Source organism: Mercenaria mercenaria, chromosome 2 (assembly GCF_021730395.1).
Source record: "Mercenaria mercenaria strain notata chromosome 2, MADL_Memer_1, whole genome shotgun sequence".
Lineage (NCBI taxonomy): Eukaryota > Metazoa > Mollusca > Bivalvia > Venerida > Veneridae > Mercenaria > Mercenaria mercenaria.
Genome location: NC_069362.1, coordinates 35,787,313 through 35,805,186, shown reverse-complemented (window position 1 = coordinate 35,805,186; position 17,874 = coordinate 35,787,313). Strand labels below are relative to the sequence as shown.

The window sequence follows — 17,874 nt, the reverse complement described above, 5'->3', positions numbered from 1 at the left end:
TGAATACATCTTTCAGACAATCTCCAAGATGAGACTGTGGAGCACAATCTCCGTGATGACACCATGGAGCAATCCAGAACACAACCTGATAAGATAAATGAGTCATCAATGCAACATTCAAGCAATTTGAACAATAGTAAGTTTAATAGTTCTTTCCCTATCAGAACATTTTCAATAATGTAGATATTTAGATGTATATATAACTTGTTTTTAGCTCACCTGTCACGGAGTGACAATGTGAGCTTTTGTGACCGCTTGATGTCCGTCGTGTGCCTATCAACAATTTCTAAAAAAATATCTTTTTCAAAACCACTGGGCAGATTTACTTCAAACTTCACAGGAATGTTCCTTGGGTGAAGCTCTATCAAAGTGGGTGGGGGGTCACAAATTTTACATAGACATAAGGAATTTTTTTTAAATCATCTCCTCCAGAACCATAGGGCCTAGGGTCTTTGTATTTGTTATGTAGCATCATCTAGTGGTCCTCTAACAAGATTGTTCAAATTATTCTCCTGGGGTCAAAAATGGCCCCACCACGGGGGTCATTATTTTTACATGGGCTTATATAGGGAGGCCGTACGAGGTTAACCCTAATTGACCATTTCGTCTAGCATCAATACGCTTACTACGAAGCTTTTATACTTGAATAGATGTTGTCTTGGAACACTCTCAACACATCCACATCACCTGACTTCAGTTTGACCTTGACATTGACCTAATATTTAACTTAGACTTATTCAAATCGACCAAATTCTAGGTTAACCCAAATGGACCGTTTCGTCTACCATCAATATCGTTTAATACAAAGCTTTTATACTTGAATGGATGTTGTCTTGGAACACTCTCAACACATCCACATCACCTGACCTCAGTTTGACCTTGACATTGACCTAATATTTATTTTTCAAATCAGCCAAATTCTAGGTTAACCCAAATGGACCGTTTCCTCTAGCATCAATATCACTTTCTACAAAGCTTTTGTACTTGAATGGATGTTGTCTTGGAACACTCTCAAAACATCCACATCACCTGACATCAGTTTGACATTGACATTGACCTAATATTTAATTCATTTTTCAAATCGGCCAAATTCTAGGTTAACCCAAATGGACTGTTTCGTATAATTTTTTATGACATTTTACGCCACAGTGATCTACTGAAACAAATAATATTGACAAGGCTACCACCGGGGGCATAAGCGTTTATTGAACCCAACGCCTTGTTTTCTTTTATTTTCCAGTTTTATATCAGTATCGACATGTGAAATTTAAAAACAACACCCACCCCCCTCCCCCCCCACACACACACTTGATTGTCCTTTTTCATGTAGAGTCTTATGATACTCATGTCAGGTGAGTGATATTGGGCCATGATGGCCCTCTTGTATTTCATGAAGGCAAAGGTCACGGTAACAAGTAAAAGGGTGGGGGGGGGGGGGTCCCAGTTAGGTGTCTGCGCAAAATGTTTTTTGATTTTATTTATACTTTGTGGTAATATATCTACATGTATTAAGTTTCATTAACAAGTGTTAGTGTTACCAGTTTTGACTTACTTCTATAGATATTCACATTTAAAGTGGGTGGGGTAATCTGACATGTGACCAGCCAGGAACACAATTTCTGTTATTTTTTAAAAAATGGTTCAAACTTTTTACCTGAAACTTTCATGATAAAATAAGTAAACAATGGACATTCACACTGCATGTTGCATTTCAAATTGTACTGAATACATTTTTCATCACAGAGCCAGAAAGTGGTCTAATCAAATTTACTGATTTTCAATGGACGAACTTTACCAAAAAGCTAAAACATTTTTCATTAGTTGAGGTATTAAGGTGTTATTTTCAGCAAATATTGCAAACTAAATAAACATTAAAATGACAGTATATCAGTACACTCTGATTAATATTGGAAGAGTGGTACACTCTCAAACTGGGAAAAAGTGGGTGGGGTAAATAAATATTCGAAGCAACACTATAAAAATTGTGCAGTTCTACGAAATGGCCTCAGATTGTCCATCACTATCTTAATTCTATTAAATACAGCATTGATTGATAAATTTTAACACAAAATTTCCCACTTTATACATGTGTGTCATGGAAAAAGCATGGACCTTGAACATGACATATAGACAAACCAAATTAACCCTGAAAGCTTAAAGTATTTAACAAAAGGTTTTGCCTGAGGCAGTATATTTTGAGGAAAGCTATTGTTCAAATTAACATTAAATTTTCTGCATTGATTTTTCCACGGCACACATGTATAAAGTCTTATTAAAGAGAAAAATATTTTGTTAAAATTTATCAACCAAGTCTGTATTTAATAAAACTAGAATGTGTCTGTAGGACACAGGGTGTGAATTTTTTTACTATTTCAGGGGCCATAACTCTGGAAATAGGGGGCAGACCCAGAAAAAAAATAGTAGGTGCGCAAGTTCATATCATGATAAACACTCATCAATTTATACCAAATACTTTTTGAGCTAGGCGTGTCACAAGGTGAAAATGTGCATTTTTGACTATTTCAGGGACCATAACTCTAGAAATAGGGCGCGGACCCAGATTAAAAATAGGAGATGCGCAAATTCATATCATGATTAAGACTAAGGCAAGGTTTCATGAATCTATACCAAGTACTTTTTGAGCTAGGCGTGTCACAAGGTGAAAATGTGCATTTTTTACTATTTCAGGGGCCATAACTCAGAAATAAGGGCCGGAGCCAGACGAAAAATAGGAGGTGTGCAAATTCATATCATTATAAAGACTCATGCAAGATTTCATCAATTTATATCAAATACTTTTTGAGCTAGGCGTGTCACAAGGTGAAAATGTGCATTTTTTACTATTTCAGGGGCCATAACTCTAGAAATAGGGGGTGGAGCCAGACGAAAAATAGGAGTCGTGCAAGTTCATATCATTATTAAAGACTCATGCAAGATTTCATCAATTTATATCAAATACTTTTTGAGCGTGTCACAAGGTGAAAATGTGCATTTTTACTATTTCAGGGGCAGTAACTCTAAAATTAGGAGTTGGAGCCAGACGAAAAATAGCAGGTGCGCAAGTTCATATCATGATAAAGACTCTTGCAAGGTTTATTCAATTTATATCAAATACTTTTTGAGCTAATCGCGTCACGAACTTCGGACGGATGCATGGACGGATGGACGGACGGACGCACGGACAAGAGCAAATCTATATGCCCCCACCACTCATGGGTTCACAATTAAGATAGTAATAGACAATCTGAGGCCATTTCGTAACAACTGCACAATTTTTGTAGTGTTGCTTCGAATATTTATTTACCCCACCCATTTTTACCCAGTTTGAGAGTGTACCACTCTTCCAATATTAATCAGAGTATACTGATATACTGTCATTTTTATGTTTATTTAGTTTACAATATCTGCTGAAAAAAAACCTTAATATCTCAACCAATAAAAAAATGTTTTAGCTTTTGGGTGAAGTTCGTCCATTGAAAATCAGTAAATTTGATTAGACCACTTTGTGGCTCTGAGCTGAAAAAAGTATTCAGTACAATTTAAAATGCAACATGTTGTGTGAATGTCCATTGCATAGTTATCTTAACATGAAAGTTTCAGGTAAGAAGTTAGAACCATTTTAAAAAAAAATAACAGAAATTGTGTTCCTGGCTGGTCACATGTCAGATTACCCCACACACTTTAAATGTGAATATCTATAAAAGTAAGTCAAAACTGGTAACACTAACACTTGTTAATGAAGCTTAATACATGTAGGTATATTACCACAAAGTATAAATAAAATCAAAAAACATTTTGCGCAGATACCTAACTGGGACCCCCCCTTTAACATTGCTTATAAAATCAACCTAGAATCATCAAGCATCCTTTGCAAATACTTCATGACAACAGATCAAAGGTCGGCAAACTTCTTACTCAACTTTGCTTAAAAAACTTCCACACTTCAATCCTTCTCATTGAAAGGGAGCATTGTGTTCTATTGAACCCTTTGTTTATTCTGGATGTTTACTGGTTTTATAAGGGTAGATTTAGATGTAGTGCTCAAACTTAAGTCATTCAGTCATCCCACTAGAAAATGCAAGGGAAAGGAAGCAAACAATGATCAGAAGTTTGATTGGATATCACAGTAACTTTCTATCATAATGTACTGTATTTTTTTCCTACATGCACATGTGTATCATATTTTTATCACTCCTTGACTGGACAATTTTGGGGTTCAGTAGTTGTGATTAAAGATGGAGTGGAGCTGGATGCATTTCCTGTTCACTCGACAGATGTTGGAATTGGAAAGTATACTGTATTACAGAGTACATGGAAATCATTCAACACTTACGTTAAAATTAGTTAATAAATTATTAAAAATAAAACAAGTTTGCATTTCTGTTATGAATATGATATTTAAGATAAACCCAGACTGAATGCAAATTTTTTGAGTCCATTAGACTAAATTCATCTGAAACCTATAATCAAGAAGATAGGGCCTTTTCTTGGAATGTGCTGCCTGCAATAGTATAATTTCTTACTTATATACATAAAACAGAAATATTAATCTGTTTCAGTGCCAGGTCAAATTATATAATTGTTCAAGGGGCAGCCGCGCATGAAGTTTTCATAGAAGTCAATATGTTTGGCGAGGTAAGTTTTGATATTTTTAACCCACCATCTCTACAGGTGGCTTTTAAAATAGCTATTTGTCTGTCTGTCCATATGCATTTCATCCGTCTGTTAACAATTCTTGTTATAACATGTAGTCAGAAACTACTGTGTGGATTTCATTGAAACTTTGTCAGAATGATTTTCTAGTACCCTAGTAACTGTAGTGCCTAAGAGATTTGGGACACTGAGTCAAAGGTCAAGGTCAAAGTGATTTGATATTAGAACTTAAAAATAAGGTACTATCAAGTATTGTAAAAAACTACTTGATGGATTTCAGTAAAACTTGGGTCTGAATGAGATTCTAGTAGTGTCCAAGTGAAAATCAGATAACTGGGTCAAAGGTCAAGGTTACAGTGATCTAAACATAAGAAATGATTTCTGCTCAATAACTAGCTAAACTGAGTTTGATAAGAGTACAATCATGGCCATAGTTTTGAAGAAATTGCATGTTTGAAATTGTTTTTTTCCTTCTTTTTTTAGTTATAATATACATGTACTTGTCCAGGAGTTGTGATAACTATTCCCAAAGTATTACTAGAACTTGTTTATTTATACATTATTATGCCGTCCAAGTCTAGCAGTCTATAAAAATTTGTGTTTATCTCTCAGGTAAACATTTACTGAATTCTGCCTTTATGTTTAACAGTTTTTTTTTTAGTTTCGGGACTGAGTACAGATAGTTCTAAAATTTCTTCCTTACATGATGAAGAGCTATTTACAGTCGGTGGACAGATGTTTAAATGGAAATATCCCAGCAAAAAGAACAAAAGTAAGTATATAGTTCCATGCTGTCTAGTCATTAGAGGTGCAACGATTTTCTCTGATGTATCCAAAAACTGGTTTTTAATTCTACGATTCGATTTGATATGAATGCCGACAAATACGATTCAATCCGCGTTTAAAAATACATCCCGCATATTGCTTGTAGGCTGAACACCACTAAATCCAGCTTTTCTTTATTTCATATAAAATCCACTCACTTCATAACGGTTTTTCGACATTTTCTAGCATATCAGATTTTCAGAGACTTATATTCCCATAAAGAACTAGATCGCTACTTTAGAAAAACAAAAGGAAAAGGGGGTGTTAACTTTTATATAAGAAAACTACAGTTCGTTAAATACAACCCGCTGAATTTACTACTTTTCGCTTCTTTCAATTTCTCTTTTCGTGACATTAAATTCTTACGCCGCCATTTTTATCTAACATGCGATAGGAACATGCCGATTTCATTAGAATACAAAGTGATACATACTGAAACGTGGTAGGGTAAAATTAAGCACGTTGCTGCCGAGAAAATGCACTAGGAAAGGAAAAAAGATTAGTACTATTTATATTTGGACTACTTGTGACTAGACCTGCGGAGGCTTACATTCTATTTGGTAGTGATCAGCCTTGTAGTAATCCGCATTCTATTGAAACAATTCTTCTTTTGTTACGCGGCATACAATTGGTCAGTCATAAATCAAGCATCCAATCAATAACAGAGTTGCATTTAGTCACCGATAAACAAGCAATATGGCGGCACCCACATTGAATTAAGGTGGCAGGGGAGCGGTTTCGTAGTTTGGCCCCGGCGGTCGATTTTCTGTATAAACAGGACAGGGTAGATATAAAGGCATATCTATCTTACTGGTTATTTATCATTATTAATTCTTTAATATATCTGGGGAATGAGGAACGGTTAATGATTCTACATGGCGGGTGTTTTAAAATTCCTAGCTCCGTACTTCCGGTTGAGGCTAAAACATAAACATCAGAACAAAAAGTCGGCCAGACACTCGGCTGTCATCCATCCACTTTTTTCAAGTGAAAATTAGGGAAATAAAGTGGTGGTTGGGAGACACATTCCACACCACCTGGGTATGCATCTATGTTCGCACTTTACATATATGCTACGAAATTGGATTTAAAAATACAAAATGGATGAATGGCAGAGTTCAAAGTGAGGCCCGGTTAGGCTAATTCTGGTCTATAAAATTTGGGTGATTTGGCCAATTTTCTCTACATCTGGCATGGAAAGCGACAGGTGCATAGGACCGGAGAGTCGTCTTTATGTAGTCTATAGTAACTGCAATGGTCCATAGTAGTTTCAAAGAAAAATAAGCAAAAACGAGATTTCTATGGATATTTCAACACTGGTACCCACACGTCAATGTGGAATTCGCAAATCTGCACTCCGCTGCCACCTTAAGGAAATAGGCAAATTTTCAAACCACTCAAATATTGACTTTTTGCATGTATTTAAACCCATTTAGAAATGAACTGTAACCTATAGTGGTTTTTATTCATTTCTGAGTACTAAATTCGGCCTAGCGAGTCCCAAAATGGCAGTAGGTGGCCATATAATAATGAAGCTAAGGACCCCAGCCAGTAGGATTCGTATCATAAAACGGCCAAAAGAAGAAATTAGTGCCTAGATAACAACTATTCATGCCATTTTGTTTAAAAGCAACACCTGTGTCTATATCTAGCAATGCCATTAAGCCATATAGTGGCTAGGGTGGCCCCAAAGGATGGATGGGTGGCCTTTAAGGGGTGTCCCGATAGGATAAGTACGGTAATCTGCATTTGTATACCAAAATTATGTAAAAAGTACATGGTTTTAACATTTGAAAGGCTTTAAAATGTAAATATCATGTAAAATTAACTTTAAAGGCAGTAAATAGTTTTTCGGGGTTACTTTGATTCAGAATGCAAGAATTCTATGGAATTTCAACATGGTACCCGACGTCATGGGAATTCGCAAATTCACTCCTGCCACGAAGATGCTCAAAGATTTATGTAAGTTAGGAATACGACATAGGCACGTGATTTTTTTGAAATTGAATCAACTTTACAATTTTTTTGGTTTCTGTGAGTGTACATTTACCTCTCAATGTATCTAATAAAATTTGTTGTGTGTCGAGTACCTCTCTATGTGTATTAAGATATATTGAATTTATCTTTTAGACAATCTCCAAGATGACACTGTGGAGCACAATCTCTGTGATGACAGCACGGAGCAATCCAGAACACCACCTGATCAGATAAATGAGTCATCAATGCAACATTCAAGCTATTTGAACAATAGTAAGTTTCATACATGTAGATCTTTCCCTATCAGAACATTTTCAATAATGTACATATTTTAGATGTTTATATAACCTGTTATATTAAAAAGTCTGACTGAAAACAACTGTAGGCCTTGAACACTGCTATTGGTAAATTCCAGAACTTAAAGTACATGACTGCTTGAAATAGGGTTTCTGGGAATGTACATGTACCTCTCAATGTATCTAATACAATCTGTTGTGTGTTCAGTACCTCTGTATGTGTATTAAAATATATTGAATTCATCTTTCAAACAATCTCCAAGATGACACAGTGGAGCACAATCTCAGTGATGACACCATGGAGCAATCCAGAACACCACCTGATCCGATAAATGAGTCATCAATGCAACATTCAAGCAATTTGAACAATAGTAAGTTTAATAGTTCTTTCCCTATCAGAACAGTTTCAATAATGTACATATTTAGATGTATATATAACCCAAGTCTGACTGAAAACAACTGTAAGCCTTGAACACTACTATTGGTAAATTCCAGAACTATAAATACATGACTGCTTGAAATAGGGTTTCTGGGAGTGTGCATGTACCTTTTAATGTATCTAATACGATACAATTATAGACTTATGTTGAGGTAAATATATAGTTTTTCGGACCTGAGAAAATTTATATTGACCAGGTACGAAAAACTATACATTGACCGTTATATTTTTTATAAGTCTACAATTATTATTTCATATACTCATCTTCTTCTGCCGTATTCTTTGTCTTCTTCAATTTATTATCATTACTTCTTTTGTTTTATATTTTCTTTGCTATTTTCTTTACTACTACTACTGCTGCTGCTACTACTACTAGATCTACCACTACTATTATTATCATCATTTTGCAGTAGGGTATGAAATTAGCACGCTTTAATAATGCGTCAGGTCTGCATGCAAATTTAGAGGTCTACACGTCTTTTTGCGGACTTGTCACATGTACGCTCTAATCCAACCAGAATGGAGCATTTATAGTTGGTATACGATATAATCTGTTGTGTGTCGAGTACCTCTGTATGTGTATTAAGATATATTGAATTCATCTTTCAGACAATCTCCAAGATAACACTGTGGAGCACAATCTCCGTGATGACACCATGGAGCAATCCAGAACACCACCCGATCAGATAAATGAGTCATCAACGCAACATTCAAGCAATTTCAACAGTAGTAAGTTTAATAGTTCTTTCCCTATCAGAACAGTTTCAATAATGTACATATTTTAGATGTATATATAACCCGTTTTATTACAGATTAATGACTATAGGCCTTGAACACTACTATTGGTAAATTCCAGACCTATAAATACATGACTGCTTGAAATAGGGTTTCTTGGAGTGTGCAGGTACCTCTCAATGTATCTAATACAATAGGGTTATTAGTATAGTAAGTTGATCCAGAACCACGGATTTGCGGGAGTCGCGGCGGGATCAGTGTAAAGCACGAGTGTGATCCGTCTATGACGACAGCTTATACGGGGTTATGGATCAAATTACTGTACTGATGATCATTTTATTATATACCTAGTAACCACAGGTATATAGGTCATTGTGTTAAGATGACACCTGTCAGTATTTAGTATGCTAGGTCAAAGTCTAAGGTCATAATGATTAGAAATTAAAAATTTGTTTCAGCTCAATACATGAACTACATCACCTTGGACCTTGAATGTTCATGTATATGTTGGCCATCATGTGCAGATGATCACTGTCAGTATTTATCATGTCACTTGGTCAAAGGTCAAGGACACATTGACTTGAAATTTGAAATTGATTTCTTAACAATAACTGATGAACTACTATTTCATCAGATTAAACCTTCTGTCGTTATTTGGGTTACTAAGTCAGTGGTTAAGGTCACAATGATCAGAACTTCTAATTTTTTACCTGGGGCCTTGTATTGATTTCAGATCATTTTTTCCCAGGTCAAATTTATATGGACCTAAATTGTCAGTTAGAAAGATAATTCGATGGTAGGCGGCAAAATTCCTCTAGGATCTCTTCTTTCATAACTTGGTTTACAAAATCGCTGATTTTTCTGAATGTGCAAAAAAGTAAAATTTTTAATTTACATTTGTTTCTGCCGACAAACCCATTTTTTACCTCACCTGAGCACGAAGTGCTCGGGGTGAGCTATTGTGATCGCTCGTCGTCCGTCCGTCCACACTTTCCTTTAAACAACATCTCCTCCTAAACCCCTAGGCCAATTTTGATGAAACTTCACAGGGATGTTCCATGGATGGTCCTCTTTAAAAATTATTCAAAAAATTGAATTCCATACTGAACTCTGGTTGCCATGGCAACCGAAAGAAAAAAATCTTCTCAGAAACCAGAAGCCCTAGAGCTTAGATATTTGGTGTGAAGCATTGCCTAGTGGATCTTTACCAAGTTTGTTCAAGTCATGACCCCGGGGTCAAAATTGACCCCGCCCCAGGGATCACTTGATTTTACATAGGAAAATCTTAAAAAATCTTCTCAAAAAACAGAAGCCCTAGAGCTTAAGTTATTTGACATGTAGCATTGCCTAATGGACCTCTACTAAATTTGTTCAATAATTGACCCCACCCCAGGGGTCACTTGATTTTACATAGGAAATCTTCAAAAAAATTCTAAAAATAAACCTGAAGACCTAGAGCTTAGATATTTCACGTGTAGCATTGCTTAGAGGCCATCTACAAAATTTGTTCAAATCATGACCCCCGGGGTCAGAATTGACCCCGCCCCTGTGGTCACTTGATTTTACATAGGAAAATCTTCAAAAAATTTCTAAAATTAAACCATAAGGCCTAGAGCTTAGATATTTGATATGTAGCATCGCCTAGTAGACCTCTACAAAACTTTTTCAATCATGACCCGCCCCAGGGGGTCACTTGATTTTACATAGGAAACTCTTCAAAAATTTTCTAAAAATAAACCAGAAGGCCTAGAGCTTAGATATTTGATATGTAGCATTACCTAATGGACCTCTACAAAATTTGTTCAAATCATGACCCCCACCCCAGGGATCACTTGATTTTACATAGGAAAATCTTCAAAAATTTTCTAAAAATAAACCAGAAGGCCTAGATCTTAGATATTTGAACTGTAGCATTGCCTAGTAGACTTCTACAAAATTTGTTCAAATAATGACCCCCGGGGTCAAATTGACCCCGCCCCATGGGGTTTCTTGATTGTACATAGAAAACACTTCAAAATTTTCTAAAAATAAACCAGAAGGCCTAGAGCACAGATATTTGACGTGTAGCATTGCCTAGTAGACCTCTACAAATTTTTTTCAAATCATGACCCCGGGGGCAAAATTGACCACGCCCCAGGGGTCACTTGATTTTACATAGGAAAATCTTCAAAATTTTCTAAAGAAAACCCAGAAGGCTTAGAGATTAGATATAAAATTTGACCTGTAGCATTGCCTAGTGGACTATACAAAAGTTGTTCAAATCTTGACCCCCCCCCAGGGTCAAACTGACACAGCCCCAGGGGTTACTTGATTGTACATAGGGAAATCTTCATAAATTTTCTAAAATAAACCAGAAGGCCTAGATCTTAGATATTTGATATGTAACATTGCCTAGAAGACTTCTACAAACTTTGTTCAAATCATGACCCTCAGGGTAAAATTGACCCTGCCCCAGGGGTTACTTGATTGTACATCGGAAAATCTTTCAAAAATTTCTAAAAATCATCAGTTTGGCATTTGAAACATGTAGCTCATATTACTCTGGTAAGCGATCCAGGGTCATCATGACCCTCTTGTTTTGAAAATTGATTTTGTAAACCAAGTTATTAAAAAAAGTTTTAGAACCTGAAAATATATTCCATCTATTGATACAGTGTCTTTGTCATAATGTGTGAAAATCAACTCTCATTGTAGGGATGTGTTTGGTTCACTTCTTTTTGATTTATACTATGGTCTATTGTTATAGATGATGACCTGAACACTTCAACAATTGATGATGACAGTGTAAAAGACCACGATTTCAGTTTTGGAGACTCAGATGAGCAGTATGTATCAGAAGCGGATCATGTTTCAGACTCTGATGACAACTCGGATGTTTTGCCATTTGTACAGGCTCTTCCAATGCTACAAAACAAACATACTTTAGAAGATACTAGTGTGGGAACTAAGCCTAAAAAGATGAAAAAAAGTTTTCAGTGTGACAGTTTTACTTCAACCGAAAATCATGAAACAGATGCATTGAGTAACAAATCTAACACTGTCAAGTTGCAACCAAATCGTAATGCAGAAGGAAAACGAGTTTGGGATAAGTTACATTATTGTGTGTACTGTGAGGACTGTTTTACTAACTTATCAAAGCATCTGTTAGGTTTCCATAAAAATGAAAATGAAGGTGTACGAATAAGCAGTATGCCTAAGAATTCAAAGGAAAGAGCAGACTCTCTTCAAAAGCTGCGAAATGCTGGAGACTACAAACACAACATGGATGTCTTAAAAATTGGGAATGGTATGTTGATAACTTGGTCCAGAAAATTAGGAAAGGGACATTCCCCATCTGATTATCTACCATGTGAAGATTGTTTGGCTTTTTTCTTGAAAGACAGTTTGTGGAGGCATAGGAAAAATTGTCCTTTTAGAAAAGAAAAACCAGTGAACCGAAGAGTACAATCTGCAGCATCTCTATTGTTACCTGTGTCAAAGGAAATTAGTGCAGGACTGAAAGAAAATGTTGTTAAGAAAATGCTAGGTGATGAAGTTACCATTGCTGTGCGGAATGACAGCTTGATTTTGTCAGTAGGGGAAAAGTTATTTCAGAAACATGGCCATCTTGAACACCTGAACTTATACATTAGCCAGAAGATGCGGGAGTTAGGGAGACTTCTGATAAGTGCAAGACACATTGATCCAGAAATTCAGTACCTTAGTGACTTACTTGTTCCAGCAAAGTTTAAAAAAAAGTGGTAATTGCTGCAACTAGAGTCCTTTGCAAGTATGATGAAAATGCAAACACATATGGCAATCCTTCTCTTGCTATGAAAATTAGACATTTGCTTAAGAAATGTGTAAGAATTGAGAAATCAGCTGCACTAATAGCAGGAGATTCTGAGCGTAGCAAACAGGCAAATGACTTTCTAGGTTTAATAGAAGACGAGTGGACAGATGAAGTGTCCTGTTGTGCATTACAGACATTAAAACAAAACAAAATGAATAAGGCACAAGCCCTGCCATTGACCGAAGATATAATGAAGCTACAGGATCACCTACAGACTCTAACAAATACCAGTGTTGCAACCCTTAAAGTGGAATTTTCAAAATCAGCCTTTGATCTTTTGAATCAGGTTACTCTAGCACGCCTTGTGCTATTCAATAGACGCAGAGGAGGCGAAACCCAAAGAGTTTCACTGGAAGCTTATGAATCTAAACATAGCAAAGACTCTACACTAAAAGAAGTGCAAGAATCATTAAGTCCAGTGGAGAAAATGCTATGTGCAACGTTTTCAAGGATTGAAATAAGAGGGAAGAAAGGACGCACTGTCCCAGTCTTAATTACCCCAGAGTTGGATAACTGCATAGATCTGCTAATACATCACAGAAAATCAGCTGGAATCCATGTAGAGAACCATTTTTTGTTCCCTAGGTCCAATTTTGACTCTAGACAACCAATAAGAAGCACAGATGTCATCAGAAAGTTTGCAAGTGAGACAGGCTTATCCAAAACCGATAACATTACCAGCACCAAACTCCGGAAACATGTTGCCACTGTTTCTCAAGTTTTAAACTTAACCCAACACGATATGGAAACTATGGCTGAGTTCATGGGGCATGACTTAGATGTCCATCGGGCAGTCTACAGACTTCCACAAGAGACCATTCAGGTTGTGAAGATCGGAAGGGTGCTTAGTGCATTTGACAACGGAACTATTGCCCAGTATCAGGGAAAAACTCTTGATGAAATAGCTGTAGAAAAATGTAAATTTTTTGAAAAATAGAAAATTAAGGCTTTTTACCATTAAAGATCACAACATACATTCTGCTAATTTGAAATGTAATTCTATTGTCAAGAACGTTTCTGTTTGTTTAACAAAAAACAAGCACTATCCTGTGATCAGTGATTATTTGCAGGTTATAATCTGAATCCACAAAGAAAACTAAAATGGTTATATGGACAGAAGTTTTCTCACCTTGAGATAAAAGATAAGCTAATGTATTTTTGGCAAAGTTTATTGTTAGTTACTCTATAGATATATCATGAAGTGGAGCTTGCTGCGCTTTGTTTTTAGATGGGTTTTATGCAGGACACAGAGAGCCTCATCATTTTGATATTTTCTCGTTAACAGATATGGAACTTAGCAGTGAAGATAACACAGATCCTGAGATAGACTGTGATGATGATGATGTAAAGGACCAAAGTAAGCTATTTCGACATAATTCAGATTTATCCAGAAGGTTAAGGGTTCAGATTAAAAGAGAAGCTAGTGAACACCAGAGACCACATTTCATGTCTGAATTTTTATGTCAGAGGCCCCTGGAAAAGGTTTATATATGACATAATTTCAGGTGTTGCGTAAAGACAAAGATCTTCAGAATTTAATGGATAAACAAGTATAATAAAATCCACTGGATAAGATACATGAATAATTATCTTCTAAAAGTTCCTTTTCATATCAGTATTAATAATTTTATCCTTCTAGCGGACTGAAAGTAGTTAATTGACAATCATTACTTGCTATTTCCTTAAAGCAGCTTCCCTCCAGATTTTAAGCAAATTTCAACTTTTGACATGATCTTTATTTACTTATTCTAGTGACATAAAAATATGTCTTAACTACTAATAAAAAATAAAAAATGTTGAGAAAGAAAATTCGAACCCTGCAACTGTAAGAAGCCATTCATGCTGAAAGACTGTCTTACAACATGTTATAGCTATGTCTTACCCTGTTTGTCACAGGGTAAAATTCTGATCAAAATATACTAAAAATGCTATTTAAATGCCCCAAATAATGTTACAATGTATAACATTAAATTTGTTGAAAAATGAAAATATTCCTTTTTTTCTTCAATTGACAATCTGGTGGCTAGCTGCTCTAATAAAGTATGCTTAATGCACCAAGTTGCATATACATGTACCTTTATATTTGAATTAGGAATCCCGTCTTACGTTAGACAGGCTTGCAGCAGAATGGATGTTTCTCAAGATAGTGAGGAAGAGGAGCAGAAAAGCACAGGTGGAAAAACAGGTTTGTTGGTTATATCGTTTTCTTGTATTCAAAAGAAAATATATGGTACACAGTTGACATATTCATGTCAGGAGATTAATACAAAGAATTGACACTTATAATATATATATATATATATATATATATATATATATATATATATATATATATATATATATATATATATATTTGTTCATGAGTGATATAATTACATTTATAACTATTCACCGAAACCTACTCTTTAGCTCGACTTTTCGAAGAAAATGTAGAGCTATTGCACTTGCCCCGGCGTCGGCGTCGCCGCTGGTTAAAGTTTTAAAGTGATAAAGTCAAATATCTCTGTTACTATCAAAGCTATTGACATATAACTTAAAATATTTATTTACTATCAAAGTCTACACCAGAAGAAACAATCCCAATAACTCTGATTGAATTTTGACAGAATTATGCCCCCTTTTAACTAAGAATTTTTGGTTAAAGTTTTTGATAAAGTCAAATATCTCTGTTACTATCAAAGCTATTGACTTATAACTTAAATTATTTATTTACTAACAAAGTCTACACCAGGAGAAACAATCCTTATAACTCTGATTTGAATTTTGACAGAATTATGCCCCCTTTTTAACTTCGAAATTTTGTTAAAATTTTGATAAAGTCAAATATCTCTTGTTACTATTAAAGCATTTGACTTGAAACTCAAAATAGTTATTTACTATCAAAATCCACACCAGGAGACACAATTCATATAACTCTTGTTTGAATTTGACAGACTTATGCCCCTTTTTAACTTAGAATTTTTAGTTAAAGTTTTTGATAAAGTCAAAATATCTCTGTTACTATCAAAGCTTTTCATTTGAAACTTAAAATACTTATTTACCATCAAAGTCTACACCAGAAGAAACAAATCCAATAACTCTGATTTGAATTTTGACAGAATTATGCCCCTTTTAACTTAGATTTTTTTGTTAAAATTTTTGATAAAGTCAAATATCTCTGTTACTATTAAAGCTTTTGACTTGAAACTCAAAATAGTTATTTACTATCAAAGTGTACACCAGGAGACACAATTCTTATAACTGTAATTTGAATTTTAACAGAGGTATGTCCCTTTTTCACTTGGATTTTTTTTTACTGGCAAAGCTCAAATTCAGAGTCAAGCACTGAGAAAAGTCGAGCGCTGTTGTTTCTATTTATGTCCCCGTCATCTACTGATTCGGGAGGCATATAGTGATCGTCCTGTCCGTACGTTAGTCCGTCCGTACGAGGTTAACCAAATGGGACCGTTTCGTCTAGCATCAATACCCCTTACTAGAATGACTTGATACTAATGCAGATGTAGCCTGTGACCATTTCTCATCTTCAGACATCACCTGACCTCAGTTTGACCTTGAACTTGACCTCGTTTGGACTTAGGTTGCTTTGTATCGACAAGGATGCCACCGAGGGCATCAAGTGTTGACTGAACGCAGCTTCTTGTTTTATTAAAACTATTCCTAGTTTGTTTCCAATAAATGTAGAAAGTTGTCGGGAAACACAGGTTATTGATATAAATTGGTTTTTGCACGGTTAGTCTATGAATTATTTGGCGCTTATTGTTTCAGTGCATTGAGTATAAATTTGAATATAGCATTTTGATAAACCATTGGAAAATAGAAAGTAAAATCATGTTTACAAGACATGTTAATATCAGAATTTTCATGATCAACTTTTTGCTATGTTTTTTCTCACTTTTCACATTTTTATGGTGCGTCTCTGATGTTTATTCAGGAAAAAGCAAAGGGACAAAGCCTTTGAGGGAAAAGAGGGGAGCAGTACAGAAGCTGACAGAGGACCAGAACAAGCTTTTGAGATTACTGTTTAAAACAAATGTACAATTAAGAAGAGAACTCAGACATGCAGATTGTAAAAAGTGATAAACAAATATCCTGTACTTGGGAATCTTGACTGGAAAAAAAAACATAGTACATAACTGGATAACTCAAGAAAAAAGAAAGATGAAAAATATTTAAGTTTTTGGGGGAATCGCAAGAGACTTGGAATGGGAAGGGATAAGATATACGTTCATGTATTTCTGGATACCTGTTTTGTCTTCATTGTTGACAGCTTGATTTCTGAAAAATCACAGCAAGCGTCTCCATTGAGTTATTAAAAACATTTACAAAATATTTGAATATGTTGGCCTTTTTAGCTCCACTATTCGGAATTTGGGGTACTATTCTACTCGCCAAGGCGTCGGCGTTGGCATTCTTGGTTAAAGTTTTTCAGTAACCTTTGATTTTCTGTCATATCTTTGTTACTTTTGCTTATATCTTACTGTGACTTCACATTAGTATTGGGTACCATGCATTCAAGGTATATGCAGTGGCTTTGCCCATTATACCCAAGGTCAAGGTCACCAATGATCTGTACTTAGGTTATTTTTAAGGTTAAAGTTTTTCAGTAACCTTTGTTGTCCTGTCTTAATTCTGTTGCTAATACTTATATCTTACGGTGACTTCACATAAACATTAGCCAGCATGCATACAAGGTATATGCCTACTGTGCCCATTATACCGAAGGTCAAGGTCACCAAGGTGCTGTACTTAGGTTATTTTTAAGGATAAAGTTTTTCGGTAACCTTTGTTTTTCTGTCATATCTCTGTTACTAATGCTTATATTTTAATATGACTTCATATTAACATTGGGATATATGGATTTTACGAAAGGTCAAGGTCATGAAGGTTTTACACATAGGTTATATTCAGGTAAAATGTTTTGGCAAGCTTAGTTTTATGGATATATTTTTGGTACTTTAAAATATGATACTTGAAACTTGAAATGTTTCTTAATCATCATCATTTACATGTGTGCTAACATTCCCCATAACTCTTCTTTATATTTTCAACAGATTTACACCCATTTCTGTGAGGTACATGAAATTTTTTCGCAAACTTCATCTTCTTGATATACCTTT

General features: G+C 35.3%; 2 protein-coding genes across 2 annotated transcripts in view; both read left to right on the top strand.

Annotated features, from left to right (window-relative positions):
* The window catches only part of LOC123563709 (asparagine-rich protein-like), a 28,197-nt gene extending 15,528 nt beyond the window's left edge, over window positions 1-12,669 (top strand). Inside the window, exons 12-16 of the mRNA XM_053534967.1 lie at window positions 17-136; window positions 7,609-7,728; window positions 8,015-8,122; window positions 8,800-8,919; window positions 11,672-12,669. Of these exons, the coding sequence (XP_053390942.1) occupies window positions 17-136; window positions 7,609-7,728; window positions 8,015-8,122; window positions 8,800-8,919; window positions 11,672-12,669 (1,466 nt within the window). The remainder of the gene's footprint in view (window positions 1-16; window positions 137-7,608; window positions 7,729-8,014; window positions 8,123-8,799; window positions 8,920-11,671) is intronic.
* A 68-nt stretch (window positions 12,670-12,737) lies between these two features.
* Window positions 12,738-17,060, top strand: LOC123563710 (uncharacterized). The gene is made up of 4 exons (XM_053534978.1): window positions 12,738-13,674; window positions 14,043-14,114; window positions 14,850-14,942; window positions 16,689-17,060. Exons 1-4 carry the CDS (start codon window positions 12,738-12,740, stop codon window positions 16,832-16,834), a joined length of 1,248 nt encoding a protein of 415 aa, XP_053390953.1. The 3' UTR covers window positions 16,835-17,060.
* The last annotated feature ends 814 nt before the right edge of the window (window positions 17,061-17,874 follow it).